Source organism: Haematobia irritans, chromosome 1 (genome assembly GCF_050003625.1).
Source record: "Haematobia irritans isolate KBUSLIRL chromosome 1, ASM5000362v1, whole genome shotgun sequence".
NCBI classification, from domain to species: Eukaryota; Metazoa; Arthropoda; class Insecta; order Diptera; family Muscidae; genus Haematobia; species Haematobia irritans.
In genome coordinates this window covers 58,168,510-58,184,964 of record NC_134397.1, presented here as the reverse complement: position 1 = coordinate 58,184,964, position 16,455 = coordinate 58,168,510, and the positions used below count along the sequence as shown (strand labels likewise).

The following is a 16,455-nucleotide window of genomic DNA, read 5'->3' as shown; positions in this document are numbered from 1 at the left end:
TTATAGAAAACATTGTCAAAATGTGATTTCTATAGAAAAAATTTTCCAAATTTTATTTCTATAGAAAATTTTGTCAAAATTTTATTTCTATAGAAAATTTTTTCCACATTTTATTTTTATAGAAAATTTTGTCAAAATTTTATTTCTATAGAAAATTTTGTCAAAATTTTATTTCTATAGAAAATTTTGTCAAAATTTTATTTCTATAGAAAATTTTGTCAAAATTTTATTTCTATAGAAAATTTTGTCAAAATTTTATTTCTATAGAAAATTTTGTCAAAATTTTATTTCTATAGAAATTTTTTTCCAAATTTTACTTCTACGTATTAAATTAAATACGTATACGTATTTAATCGGCCTTATTTAGTTTAGTATATACCACGTATGGACTATGTGGTATATAGTGCGGTGTTAGGAAGTTTTAAGATACCTTGCCATCGGTAAGTGTTACCGCAACCCAAGTAATTCGATTGTGGGTGACAGTCTTCAGTAGAAGTTTCTACACAATCCATGGTGGAGGGTACATAAGCTTCGGCCTGGCCGAACTTACGGCCGTATATACTTGTTGCTTTTTTTTTAATTTATCAAAAGTGGATTAGCTAAAGGTGAAGGTTAGGTTAGGATAGGTGGCAGCCCGATGTATCAGGCTCACTTAGACTATTCAGTCCATTGTTAAACCACTTTGGTGAACTTCTCTCTTATCACTGAGTACTGCCCGATTCCATGTTAAGCTCAATAACAAGGGACCTCCTTTTTATAACCGAGTCCGAACGGCGTTCCACATTGCAGTGAAACCACTTAGAGAAGCTTTGAAACCCTCCGAAATGTCACCAGCATTACTGAGGTGGGATAATCCACCGCTGAAAAAACTTTTTGGTGTTCGGTCGAGGCAGGAATCGAACCCACGTCCTTGTGTATGCAAGGCGGGCATGCTAACCATTGCACCAAGGTGGCTCCCTAAAGGTGAATATCATCATTAGCTGATTATGATTTTTTTTTCAAACAGTCGATTATTTTACATCTCATGATTTGTATGAAACTTTTGTCATACAATATTATATGCATTTTATGTCACATAATTTAATTTTTTGTGCTATCGACCTGTTAATGGTCTTCATAAAAAAACCAATAAATAGACTGTGGCAAGAGCAATAAACGATTGCCTTTTTACAAAAAAAAAAAAATAATAATAAGTCCTCATGTAAACAGACCATTGAAAATTAAGTAGAGGACGACCAAGAAAATACGACTTCTAGTTATCGATTTTCTACACACAATCGATAACATGAGTTTAAATTCAATATTTCAATGACTTTGTATTAGTATACATGTAAACAGACCATTGAAAATTAAGTAGAGGACGACCAAGAAAATACGACTTCTAGTTATCGATTTTCTACACACAATCGATAACATGAGTTTAAATTCAATATTTCAATGACTTTGTATTAGTATACAAACCAATGCATTCCTTTGTTATATATTATTAATTTCGAAACAATTAAAATAATTCGTTTGGTCTATTAAAAGAAAACTCCTTTGGTCTATTTAAATTCGTCTGATAAAAACTTCCTGTTATAAAAAAAAAAAACAAAACTTTCAGATCACCAGTTGGTCAATGTCATTCCTCTTCTGTCTAGATCTCGTAATGACTTCAATTAAAACTAGTATGTTTTAATGCGTTATCTCACTATTTCCATTGAACTAAATTTAGAGGAATTCTAAAAAAAAGAGACGAAAGCATACACCATTGGCCAAATTTTTATTTTGCAAAGTGCCAAAACAAAAACTACAAAATTTTAGGTTAGCTATTCGATATGAAACGAAAATCTGTATATATATATACCAACACGTATAAACACGTATTCACGGTATCATGAAAAATATTTGCATGCTTGTTTGTATATAGCCCAAAATATTATAAATTCAGAAATTTTATGGTTTCTTCCAAGAATTCAGCACAAATACTTTTTTTGTTTTTGCTGTTCTTCACAGAGTATAGTGTTGCTGTGATTTATGCACAAGTGTTACCCAAGGAGGAAAAAAAGAAAATACAAAAAAAAAATTGGCACAAATCCAAAAATTCAACTCAAATAGCAAAGATACGAAATTTAATTTTTTTTCCGATTTTTTCTACGTCTTCTCACAGAACGAAAAATGGGAGCAACTATATATTCCAAAAAAAAAAAAAAACTATACAGACATGACGTAAATTATATGAGTATGTTTTTTTTTTGTGAAAATTTAATGGATATCATTATATCAAATATGAAATTCCTTTTATAATATCACAAAAAGGGCATTGCATTATTTGCATGATATTTTTTGAATACTCATTTCCTAGCCTTAGAATTTTCTAAAAATATATTAAAAAAACTTACCTACTTATTCGTGGGATATTGTGTCGCCGTTTTGAAAATGTGATGTATTTTTATAGGTTGTTTATGGTTTTAGAGAAAAAATAGAACTGATTGGTGCTAGAAGAAATAGGAGATGTTGTACTTAAAAATCTTTTGCTAGGAGAAAAAAAAAATACGGAAATAAAAAAATCGAAATTAAAAAGAAAACCACCAACCATAAAAGGTTCTAAGCCCAAATTAACCCTTTGGGTACCCATGGCCACTATAGAAGAAATTTAAAAATGACACTATAATCTAACTTCCCACTTATTTTCCATTGATTTTGGAATGTTAATTTAAAGTAGGGACTTGTCTTTATAATTTTTATTTGTTAAAAATTTATTTTTTTTTTCTGTTTATAAAAGTTTAATGTATATATTTTTGTTTAATATTTATATTTTTTGCTGTTAATTGAAACAACCCAGCAAAAATATTTCAGTAGTAAAATTTAGTTGCGCTTTTTGGTATACAATAAAGTAGGCACTGCATGTATCGGCGGCAATAACGTAAACGAGTAATCAAACTAGTTTATGATCATTCGTTTACGTTATTGCAACCAATTCATGCAGTATAGATGCGCGAAAGGTAGTGCTGTTTTCCTTCATACCAATAACAATATTGCTCACATTTGAGCAATATTTCTATTAAAATGAGCAATTATATCAGCGCTATATAGAAGCTGCTCTAAATCGGGACATCGCCCACAAAAATCAGCGCTGATTCGGTGGTTTTGTAGACTGTTGGTACTGCCTCTCTCCCTTACAATCCTGCTGAAATAGTGCTCTATTTTTTGCTGGGAACTCCTAAGCCGATAGCTTTGGCTTAGGAGTTTAAATTTTGAATTGAGTATTTCACTTATTTTTATTTTTGATTTTTATTTTTTATTTTTATTATTTATTCAATTACAATAAATAGTGCTCTATTTTTTACTGGGTACTCCCAAGCCGGTAGCTTTGGCTTAGGAGTTTAAATTTCGAATTGAGTATTTCACTTATTTTTATTATTTATTCAATTACAAAATTCTGCATAATAAAAAAAAATAATTTACATATTAAAATTGTATCATTATATTTTATTTGATCTTTATTTAAATTTGATTTATGTATTATTTTTATTTTATTTATTTATTATTTAATTTATTATAATTACAAATTACAATAAACTTATTTATACGGGCACTAGCAACTAGAGGTTATCGGCCTCATGTATTATATTTAATTTTTATTGTTTTTAATATTTATATTTAATTTTTGTTAAAATTACAAAGTTTTTCTATTGGCGTTAATTGAATTTTTAACAGTAGATTTAATTCGGTAGAGAAAGTATTAATTATTAAGTAGAGTATTTCATTTATTTTTGGAATGGGTTAATTGTTCAGCTAATTGTTTTACAATTTTTTTTTATTGAATTTTTTTATTAGATTTTAATTTCATTTTTAAAAGAAAATACATTTTTCCAAAATGATATATTTTTTTATATTTCATGTTAATTCAAGTGAATAAAAAAATTAATTTTTTTGCCAGTAAAGTTAATTAAGTAGGGAAAATGGTTAATTATTTTAATTAAATTTTATTTAAAATTGATTTTTTAATTTATATATTAAAAATTTATATTCAATTATCATTAATATAAAATTATTTAATAATTAATTAATTAAGACCATTGTAGCTATAGCTTTTTTTCATGTTAGCTTACAATTTATAATTTTAAGTTAACAAATAAAAAATAAAAAAAATTGTGAAAGAGTTAATTATTGATTTCAAAATTTTATTTATTTAAATTTATTTAATTAAATAAAAATAAATAAAATAAAATAATAAATTAAATAAATTTTATTTATTTAAATAAAATTTTGAAATCAATCGATTTTTTTAATATGCTAATTTATTTTATTTTATTTTTTTTTTAATTTATATTGTTTTTAAAATTTTTGTTTACTTTTCGTTAATATTACAATATTTTTATATTTGTTGTTAGTTCTAGTCAATAAAAATGAAAAAAAAAAATATGTTGTTGGCAGTAGGTTTTATTCGATAGGAAAAGTGGTTAATTATTGATTTAATTATTTTATTTATTTTTAATTTATATATTAAATTTTTAATTTATGTATTAAATTTAATATTAAATTTTTGTTAAAATTACAAAATTATTTTAATTAAATTTTGCTTTTAATTATTATTTTGATTTATATAATATATTTTAATTTATATTCAATTATCGTTAAAATTGTAGCATTTTTCTATTTGTCAAGTAAATAAATTCAAGTAAAAATAATTAATTCGGTAGTAAAGGTTTAAGTATTGAGTTCAATATTTTATTTTTAATATATATATCGAAATTTTGTTTTTTTTATATGTTTATTTGCTTTAAATTTAAAATTTAATTTTGTATTGTTTTTAATATTTATTATTACTATTCATTAACATTACAATATTTTTATATTTGTTGCTAGTTCTAGTTAATAAAAATGAAAAAATTAAGTTGTTTAAATCGATAGGGAAAAGGGTTAATTAATTACTTTATTTATTTTTAATTTATACATTGAAATATTTTTACATGTTTTATTTGATTTTAATTTAAGTTTTTTTTTTGATTTATATATTTTCCTTTGGTTTAATACTATTATATGTTTTGTTAAAATTACAAAATGTTTCTATTTGCTGTTACGCGAAATAAATAAAATAGAAATTTAAGATTTTGACAGTGGGTTTAATTCGTTAGTGAAAGGATTAATTATTGGGTTTTTTATTTAATTTATTTTTAATTTTTATTTAATTGAATGAAATATTTTTTATTTGATTTTATATTTTATTTATTTTTCTATAATTCTAATATAATTATTTCTTCTTCTTCTCTTTTTAGGATCTGAGGATATCCGTGCCCATGAGACTCCCAGGGCCGGTCGTCCATACAGCTCATACTTAGATGCTCCCTCCACATTCAGGAGCATCTATGAAGAGCCTGCTACCGCCAACGAGCGTGTCCAGTCTCATGGTTACAGATATTTGCCCGTCAGCAGAGATACCTACGGTTACTCTCCACGTGCCATCTATGATCATCACTACAGCAGAACAAGTAAGCTCATGTTACATTTCATAAACACAACAATAAAAAAAAAAAAACTAAAACGCTTCCATTAAACCACCCCAATATACTAATAGTGCAAAATACAAAACATTTTTCAAGTTAATACATATAAAAACACAAAAGCCTAAATTGAAATCTAAGCTTTAAAGCTTTCGACAAAATGAAAACACATTATCAATCACCCATATCATAACCATATGTGAGAAACCATAGACATAAACACTTTCAATAAATAAGGAATAAAAAAATTTTTCTAAAAAAAGTCTATAAAAATTGCTTAAAAAACTATTAAGTTTAAATCTATAAACCCATAGATATCGAAAATATCGTTTTTTGTGATGTTTTAAGTTATCGATTGTAGTTATTATCGAAATATTCAATGGTCGATAGATTTACTCATTTATAGAAATGTTTATCGATATAATTTGTGACCAAACAAAAAAAATAACGATTAGTTTTTTTCCCGCTTATATGTAATGAAAATTTTCAATATCGATTAATTTTTGATACTGGTTTATCGTTATCGATTATTTTTGTTATTTCGATAACAAGCAATTTCGATAAATACCATGTTATAAGTATAGAGTGCACAAAGTAATTTCCAAAAAATTCTAGAACTTTCTATAGCATATTTTAGTGTTCGTAGATTTTTTCTAAATAATTTTTTTTCTAAATAATAAAAATTACAAAAATTGGCAATGCCCGTATTTTATATTTAGAAATATGCAGATAAAATCGAATATTCAATAATATAGTTTTTGACAACATTAAATTAGAAATGCTTATCAAATCGAACGCTATCTATGTTTTATTTGTTGTTCAAGATGATACAATATTTCGATAAAATCGATAACTTGTTATCGAAACGGTAATTATTTGTTTGGTTTTATTCGCAGTTGTTCGGTATTAACCTAACGTAAAAAAATATTTTTTATAAATATTACAGCTTTTAGATATAATATTTATCTTTAAAAAAAAAACAATTCGATAAATAATTTTTCTTTTGAATAAGAATTGTTAATAATTAAACGACACCTAGGCTGATCTATTGTACATATTGTACATATATATTCCCCATGAAATATTTTTATTAATTATTTTATTTATATTCTTTAGCAATTTTTAAACCATTCTTTAATATCTTCTGATATACTTACAAATTTATTGAAAATATATTATATGATGTCAAATCAAACGATATGTATGTAGAAGAGCCCTTGACACGATTAAAACCTTCCGATAATCGTATAATTGATATTAATCCAATTAAATAGAAATTAATAATACTCATACGTCACATAGGCTAATTTCTATTGATTAAATTTATTAAGAATAAATGACAATTATACGCCACCTGGGCTCAACTATTTTTCATATATTTCCTCTTGAAATATTTTCTATTTATGGATGTTTGTTTAATTTTGACATCGTTTTTCCCATGAAATAATTTTTTTTTATCAATTTTTAAATCATTGTTTAATATTTTTTTGGTATACATACAAATTTATTGAATATTTTGTATAATGTCAAATCAAATAATATGTACGTGGAAGAGCCCTTGACCCGATTAAAACCTTCCGATAATCTCGTATAATCGATATTAATCCAATTCAATAAAAATTAATAATAATTATACGTCACAAAGGCCGATTTCTATTGATTAAATTTATTACGAATAAATAATAATTATACGCCACCTGGGCTGATTTATTGTTCATATATTTTCTATTTATGGGTTTTTGTTTAACTTTAACATCGTTTTTCCCATGATATAATTTTTATTAACTATTTTTATCAATATTTAAATCATTGTTTAATATTTTTTTGGTATGTATACAAATTTATTGAATATTTTATATAATGTCAAATCAAATAGTATATATGTGGAAGAACCCTTGAACCGAATAAAACCTTCCGCTAAGTCCGTATAATTGAAATTATTTCAATCTAATAAAATAATTAATAATAATTATACGTCACAAAGGCCGATTTCTATTGATTAAATTTATTAAGAATAAATAATAATTATACGCCACCTGGACTCATTTATTCTTCATATATTTTCTATTTATGGGTTTTTGTTTAACTTTGACATCGTTTTTCCCATTAAATAATTTTTATTACTATTTTTATCAATATTTAAATCATTGTTTAATTTTTTTTATATATATACAAATTTATTGGATATTTTATATAATGTCAAATCAAATAGTATGTATGTGGTAGAGCCCTTGATCCGAATAAAATCTTCCGATAGTCCGGTATAATTGAAATTAATCCAATCTAATAAAAAATTAGTAATAATTATGTCATATAGGCTGCATTTTAAATTTAAATTTATTAAAAAAAAATAAATAATTATTATACGCCATCTAGGCTGATTTACTCTGCATATATTTTCTATTTATGGGTTCTTGTTTAATTTTGACATAGTTTTTCCCATGAAATAATTTTTTATCAATTTTTAAATTATTGTTTAATATTTTTCTGGTATACATACAAATTTATTGAAAATATATTATATGATATCAAATGAAATAGTATGTATGTGGAAGAGCCCTTGATCCAAATAAAACCTTCCGATAATCCCGTATAATTGATATTAATCCAATTTAATAAAAATTAATAATCAGTATACGTCATTTTAAATTTAAATTTATTTAAAAAAAATAATTATTATACGCCACCTAGGCTGATTTATTCTGCATATATTTTTTATTTATGGGTTCTTGTTTAATTTTGACATAGTTTTTCCCATGAAATAATTTTTTATCAATTTTTAAATTATTGTTTAATATTTTTCTGGCATACATACAAATTTATTGAAAATATATTATATGATATCAAATGAAATAGTATGTATGTGGAAGAGCCCTTGATCCAAATAAAACCTTCCGATAATCGCGTATAATTGATATTAATCCAATTTAATAAAAATTAATAATCAGTATACGTCACATAGGCTGTATTTTAAATTTAAATTGATCAAGAAAAAATAATAATTATACGCCACTTGGGCTGATCTATTCTTCATATAATCAATTATATAATAATGCCGTATAATTGATATTAATCCAATCTAATAAAAATTCATAATAATTATACGTCACATAGGCTGTAATTTAAATTTATTACGAAAAAATAATAATTATATGCCACTTGGGCTGATCTATTCTTCAGATATTTTGCCACTTGAAATATCTTCGATTCAAGATTTGTGTTTTAATTTTAATTTCGTTTTGACAAAATTTTCTGTTTTCTGTATAGAAAAAAATATTATATGAAAAAAATCGCGGAAACACTTTGAATTTAATTTTGTTAGGACCTAGGACCACTTGAACGTATAATTAATATTAATTTTATGAATTTGTATATAATATTGATATTTGATATCGATTTATATATTAGCTAAAACACTTTGAATTTAATTTTGTTAGAATTTTGAATTTGTTTTTCCTTTTGCTATTTTTACAAATATTATTTAATATATCATAAATTCACATGACAACATATCGCAATAATATCACGAAAAACAAATAACAAACAAACAATATTTTAAAATTAAATTGTTATATTAGTAAAAAAAATCAAGCAAAAAATGACACCAAGAAAGCTTTTTCCACTTGATTTAAATTTTATGTTATTATTTTATATATATTTAGTTTAAAGTGTTTATGGTTTCATAGATTTTTTTCCTACAAACATAGATCATATATCGCTGTTCATACTCTCTCTCTCTCTTCTGTGAAATTTCTTAAAGCACAAGTGTGTGTGTATTTGTTTCAATGCTGATTCAGGCACAAAAACATTCTGTCTTCATTTCCTTTTCTTTTCAGTAGCGTTCATATAGATGATCATTATGATATTATCAAGAAGCTTTGCTAAACTTTTGCTATATTTTTTTTATATATAAAATTCAATACATTTTTTTCTCATATGAATATTATCTACACACACACACCAATATACATACCCAATACCAATACATATAAATAAACCACAGGTATCATCTGTGTGTATATGCTAGTTTCGATGTTTTTTTTTTCTTTCTATTCTTTGTTGTAGATCTTTAAGTTTTGTTTCTATAGATAATTTGCTAAAAATTTTATAATACCATTAATATTTCATATATCTATGTGGGGGTGGTTTTGTGTCCAACAAAAGAGAATGTTTTGAACAAAAAAAAGCTTTTCAAGGTTTTACGTTACTATTTAATTTAATAAATTCTACTTTTCAATGTTCTCACTTTATAACATACAAATATATTTAAAATGTTGAAATTCATATTTATATTTTCACACACGCACATACACAAGTTCAGAGTATGTTCGATGTTTGTATTCTATAGATGTGTATATATGAGAATTATTCACATGTGTTTTTTTGTTATTGAATAAACAAATATATTTATATAGGTTTTCAAAGAATTTTATGTAGGTATCAAGGTTTTGATCATTTTCAATGTTACCATTTCTCGTAATCCCTGATAAATGTATACACAAATTATTTGTTTATAGCTAAAGATGTCTTTAAAACAAAAATAATGCATATATTTTTATTTTGAAAGAAATGAAATCAATAACAAATATGAAAAAACTACAATTGAAATTGATTGGGAGTGAAAGTCATTTAAAATAGGTCTTATAGAAAAATTTTAAAATCCATTAAATTTTTACTAAAATTTTAAATTTTTTTATAATTCCCTTTTTATTGCATTATCTGATTAAAGTTCATATTGTACTTGGGCATTAATATGGAATGAAAAACGATTTTAAGCAAAATGGTCACCTTGACGTATGAGTATTATTATTAAAAACATATGCATAATTATAATAATCATACGTTCCCATAGCCAATGCAAAAATACTTAATGGACATTTAGGTGTATAAGTAATTTTAATTCAATAAATTGCACGCAAATCATAATATATTATAATATCCAATTAAATTTTTGGTTCATTTCTCTAAGATCTCGCGAGGGTATTAAGAATTTGTGGAAAAGCAATCATTTATAATTCATAGATATATTATTGTTAAAGTTCAATTTAATAAGAAAAGTAACATATGTTATATTGATGTATATGAACAAATTTAATCCATAATAGTATTTCTGATCATATGACTTAAGCTTCCACAAATTAATTTCTTAAACCATTTTTAGTTATATAAGCCATTATAGATTTTTAGACTTAATTTTCCATATGGACACTATAGCGTATGATTGTTATTATTTCCTTCAAGCAATATTTTTTTGGAAACCATACGCTTCGGTGATCAAAATCCTAATGGAATTTAATACCTTAGAAAAATCATTTCTCAATCAATTCTCTTAGCTTCAATCATATCGTTTGAGTATTATCTATATTAAATTGAATATTAACCCTCTAATGACCAATCCCGCTTTTAGGCGGGCTTCATTTAATAAGGAAGCTTTTAGTAAAATATAGCGTACGATTGTTCTTAATTCCTTCTCGCAAAATTTTTTATAATCATACGCTCCGGTGATCAAAATCTCAATGGAATTTAAGACCTTAGAAAAATCATGTCTCAATCAATTCTCTTAGCTTCAATCATATCGTTTGAGTACTATCTATATTAAAAGAATATTAACCATCTACTACCCAATCCCGCCTTTAGGCGGGCTTCATTTAATAAGGAAGCTTTTTGTAAAATACACCTTAAGACAACAAAAAATGGGTAAAATAAAAAGAAAACTTAGTTGAAACTGTTCAAGAGGCTTTGTAGCATATACTGAATAGTATGTATTTGGAAGAGCCATTGATCCGAATAAAACCTTCCGATGATCCCGTATAATTGATATTAAACTAATTTAATAAAAATTAATAATCAGTATACGTCACATAGGCTGTATTTTAAATTTAAATTTATTAAGAAAAAATAATAATTATACGCCACTTGGGCTCATCTATTCTTCATATATTTAGCCACTTGAAATATTTTCGATTCAAGATTTGTGTTTTAATTTTAATATCGTTTTGACAAAATTTTCTGTTTTCTGACATTATATTGTATAGAAAAAAATATTATATGAAAAAAATCGCGGTAAAATCATTCGGCAATTCCTAGGACCACTTTAACGTATAATTAATATTAATTTTATGAATTTGTAGATAATATTAATTATACGCCTTTTGATATTTTCGATTTAAATATTAGCTAAAACACTTTGAATTTAATTTTGTTAGGACCTAAGACCACTTGAACGTATAATTAATACTAATCATTTCTCAACCTATAATTAATATTAATCATTTGCAGCATATACTGAATTTTACCGTATACATTTTTCTTGCTTAGTTTTCTTGCTTTTGTGTCGTTAATATTGACAATTTAATTAAGCTGGCAAAAAAAGTGGGCCATTAGAGGGTTAATATATGGATATAATAGCAAGGAATTATTACTAGTTCTATTGAGAACAGGACACTCTCTATCCAAGCTTGGAAAATTTGGAATGCCTCATAAATCGATTTAAATCATAAACCGCAGATATAATGCATTCCCAAATCGAAAGTTACAATCTTCTTTTTATTCCTATGGTACAAACTAGCGTATGATTATTAAAAAATTCTATTAAATAACTATGCCCCCAGGCAAAACAATTTTTTGAAGAAATATATATTTAAAAAATAGATTTAAAGTTTACATTATCTCTTTTCCTTTAATAATTTATTTACGATTTATGAATAAAGAACTAGGTTTCTAAAGAAAATGTCTCTTAACAAAAAAAAAAATGCATTAGAAACATCGGAGCGTATGACTATTAGTAATAGAATTTAATAAAGTATATTAATAACAATCATACGCCCATATGTATACAAACGTATTTTTAATACTCATATGACTAGGAGTATATATCACGAACAAGTGATCAAAATTATCAGGGAGATGTTTCTAAATAAACAGTCTTTGTAATCTAAATAAAAAACATAAAAATCAAGATCAATTCATTTTCCAATTTTAAAACAATTTTGAATTTAGTTGTATGATTATACGAGTATTGTTAAGACCCTTTTCCCCGCATACAAAAGGGAATAACTTCCGCACACAAGACCAAATTTACATGTGTTTAATTAAAGTGATCTAGTACTTTTATCTAGTGTACCAATTATAATCTAAATAAACATAAAACTTCTAATGTTATTATGTTTATAATAATAATTATAATAATGTTATATTAAAAACAATCATACGCCCATGTGTGCACATTATTTAGAAGTCAGAATTTATACACCCAGGAAAAGATCATTATAATTAAGAAACACAAGCTAAATGTAGAGTTTGTGTCTACCACCAAAAATCAAGATCAATTCATTTTCCAATTTTAAAACAATTTTGAATTTAGTTGTATGATTATACGAGTATTGTTAAGACCCTTTTCCCCGCATACAAAAGGGAATAACTTCCGCACACAAGACCAAATTTACATGTGTTTAATTAAAGGGATCTAGTACTATTATCTACTGTACCAATGGGCCCTGAATCAATTCGTATTGAAATGTGAAACAGATTTTAATTTTATAGGTTTGATTATCTAACAATCATATGCCCATGTGTTCAACTAGGAATTTATAATACTCATACGACTCGAGGTATATTTCGCGAACAAGTGATATATAAAATATCAAATAAATCGTGATGAGTTAACAATTAAGCTATAAATAATCCATTTATTACGGATTATTTTCAAACACTTCTACACAAACAGTCTTCCTAAGCTATTCCATAAATATAAGCCTCTTATGACTGGTTTCCCTCCCCGCAAATGCAGAGAATAATAATTTTATTCAATATGCAATTTTTAAAATATTAATTTGAATTATTTCTTTTGTCTTTCTCTTTCTTTTTCATAAAAATATATTAATTAAAAAATTATATATAAAAATATAATATAAAAAAAATCAAATATTAATTGCAGAATATTAATGCCTGTAAACAATAATAAATATTCTAAGGAAAGAAAAATAATTTTCTACCAAATTAAAAAAAAACAATAGAAAATAAATTTAAAAAAATATTTATTCGAATAATTAGAATATATTAACATTTTCAATCATCAATGGATTTTATTAAATTAAAAATAAAATAATATCTCTATGCAAATTATTTAATTATTTCGAAGAATTTTTTCAAACCATAAATACAAAAATAATAAAATATTTGCAAACAATATTTAAAATTATATTTTAATTTTGGAAAATTAGGTATGTTTGGGAAGAATCATAAAAAATTCCAATGATAAAAAAATCAATTATATCTGTTAGATTAAATGGAAAAATATATGATATATAAATTTAGGTAAATGATTCTTTTTTTTAAGATTTTTTCTTACAAATATTTATCCCAAAGAAGTGTTAACATTTGAAAACCACAAACGATCTTTTTCAAAAGGATCTGTGATATACTCCTCTAACATCCCTTACCTTCGATACGTTCGTTCTTTCGTTCATTTTGTTTCAAATTCATTTGATATTCATAAACGTTTCGTTTTGTCAGCTGCCATTTGCTTTGTCTATGCAATGTAATGTCAATAATGTGATATTATCTTTTTCTTTACCACCCTATTCACGTGGCCTTATTAATTGCCTTCTTTTTGCCAATATTATAACAAAATCCCCTTCAAATCTAAATTTTTACAAACTAATGTTTCCTGCTGCTTAAATTTAATTTTTTATGGTAATTATTAAATGCTTTAAATGCCTACCATGCCCGAGAGTCATATGCAGCTGCTTTTTATTTTAAATGTAAGTTTGCCAATTTGGATTTATTTTCCAAAATCATATGATTTATAAAAAGAGTTGGACAAAATTTTAATATAATTTCTTTAATTTTTTTCTCATTTTCTTAGTTCCAGCTAACTACGACGCAGAGCGTGCCTGGAATGATCATTTGAAGCGTATGCAAGAAATTGAACGCAGGTAAAAATTTAATTTTAGCTGACAAAAAATATATGATTAGCTATTGGTGGCATTTTTTGCTAAGAATAAACATATTTTTAGTTAAAATATATGAATTTATTGTTTGAAGAATTTTTTTCGGAAAACAAGCAGTTATTTTTAAAATCAGATAATTTTTAGCAAAGTAATCTGTTCATAGACCATAATATTGGACGTAATATAATTTTTAGACTTGAAAATATTGCTAGAATAAATATTTTAAATTGGTTTGAAATGAAACGCATAAATATTTTTTCTGGCATAAGTTTCTTAATAATAGTAATGCCAAATCTCAAAAAACAAAAAACAAACTAACAAACTGTATGCACCCATGACAAAGGGCTATTGTGTAAGACACTATAGATGATCACAAAACTTAGGATAACTTTCATTATCGCAGTTCAATTCATTTCTTATTTTAAAAATTTAGTTTAGAGCCTTTATTAAAAATGAAAATTATCTCAATATTATGTGAATGAATTTCCACAGAACCCTTATGCACACATGAACTATTTTGCTTGAAGTTCGATATAGAATTTGAGTAGTAGTATTTGGTGGATAAAATGGTTTTGAATCAATTTCTCATGATGCTTAAATTAAATCTTAAAATGTTATATTTGTTATCCTAGGTAATTTCAATTAAATCTAATACAAACCAATTGCAGTAATCTGTTCATAGGCACTAATATTGGACGTAATATAATTTTTAGACTTGAAAATATTGCTAGAATCAATATTTGAAATTGGTTTGAATTGAAACACATAAATATTTTTTCTGGCCTAAGTTTCTTAATAATAGTAATGCAAAATCTCAAAAAAAAAAAATAAATAAATAACTAAATGTATGCACCCACTACAAAGGGGTATTGTGTAAGACACTATAGATGATCACAAAACTTAGGATAACTTTCATTATCGCAGTTCAATTCATTTCTTATTTTAAAAATTTAGTTTAGAGCCTTTATTAAAAATGTAAATTATCTCAATATTATGTGAATGAATTTCCACAAAACCCTTATGCACACATGAACTATTTTGCTTGAAGTTCGATATAGAAATAGAGTAGTAGTATTTGGTGGATTAAATGGTTCTGAATCAATTTCTCGTGATGCTTAAATTAAATCTCAAATTGTTATGTTATTTATCCTAGGTAATTTCAATTAAATCTAATACAAACCAATTGCAAATCGAAATGAAAATCACCAGCGGTATTCAATATTTCTGGATCAGTTTTTAAGAAAGTATAAAATGCAGCTTAAGAATGTATACACTTTTGCACATATAGCTCTTATTAAATTTATTTTAAGTCCCTTATGGTATTAAAAACAATTCCTACATTATTTAAAAGTCAGAATGTCTGCACCCATGAAAAGATATTTATGATTAAGAAACATTAGCTAAATATATAGCTTTTATCTACCGTCAAAAATCAAGATCAATTCCTTTTTGAAAATTAATACAATTCAGAACTCTTTTTTTTCATAATACGAGTATTGTTAGGACTTTCTCCTGCAAGGGAGAATAACTTCCGCACACAAGATTAAATTTACATGTGTCTAAATAAAGGGATCCGTTACGATTATCTGATATATCATTAGGTTCTGAATCAATTCGTATTGAGGTATGAACCAGAGTTTAATTATATAGGTTTGATTATCTAAGATAACAAAGTTTAATTCACAGTCACATTTTTCTCAAATGAACTTGTAATAAACAAATGTAAATATTTATTATTTATTTTTTTATTATTATTAATTATAGTAAAGTTATATACAGACAGTAGCAATTAGGTGAAAGCAAGAAAAAAATAATTTCAAATATTTAAAATTAATTACTGTTTTAATATCTCAAATTCCATATTATATTGATCCTATATTACATAATTCATAAAATTTGATCGGATGAAATTGATACACCCATAAATATGTGGATAAACATATCCATATCCAACATATCCCATATAAGGCCGTTAATAATAAAATTTGTATTTGATCGCATGAAATTTATGCACCCAT

The 16,455-nt window shown here is 25.0% G+C and overlaps 1 protein-coding gene across 14 annotated transcripts in view; it reads left to right on the top strand.

Annotated features, from left to right (window-relative positions):
- Positions 1–16,455, top strand: part of Mf (myofilin) — a 67,751-nt gene that overhangs the window by 13,865 nt on the left and 37,431 nt on the right. For 10 of the 14 annotated variants that reach the window (XM_075290480.1, XM_075290479.1, XM_075290473.1 and 7 more), the window contains exons 3-4: positions 5,262–5,474; positions 14,353–14,422. In XM_075290480.1, coding sequence (XP_075146595.1) covers positions 5,262–5,474; positions 14,353–14,422 — 283 coding nt within the window. The remainder of the gene's footprint in view (positions 1–5,261; positions 5,475–14,352; positions 14,423–16,455) is intronic. The other 4 variants (XM_075290481.1, XM_075290477.1, XM_075290478.1 and 1 more) reach the window with 3 other exon arrangements.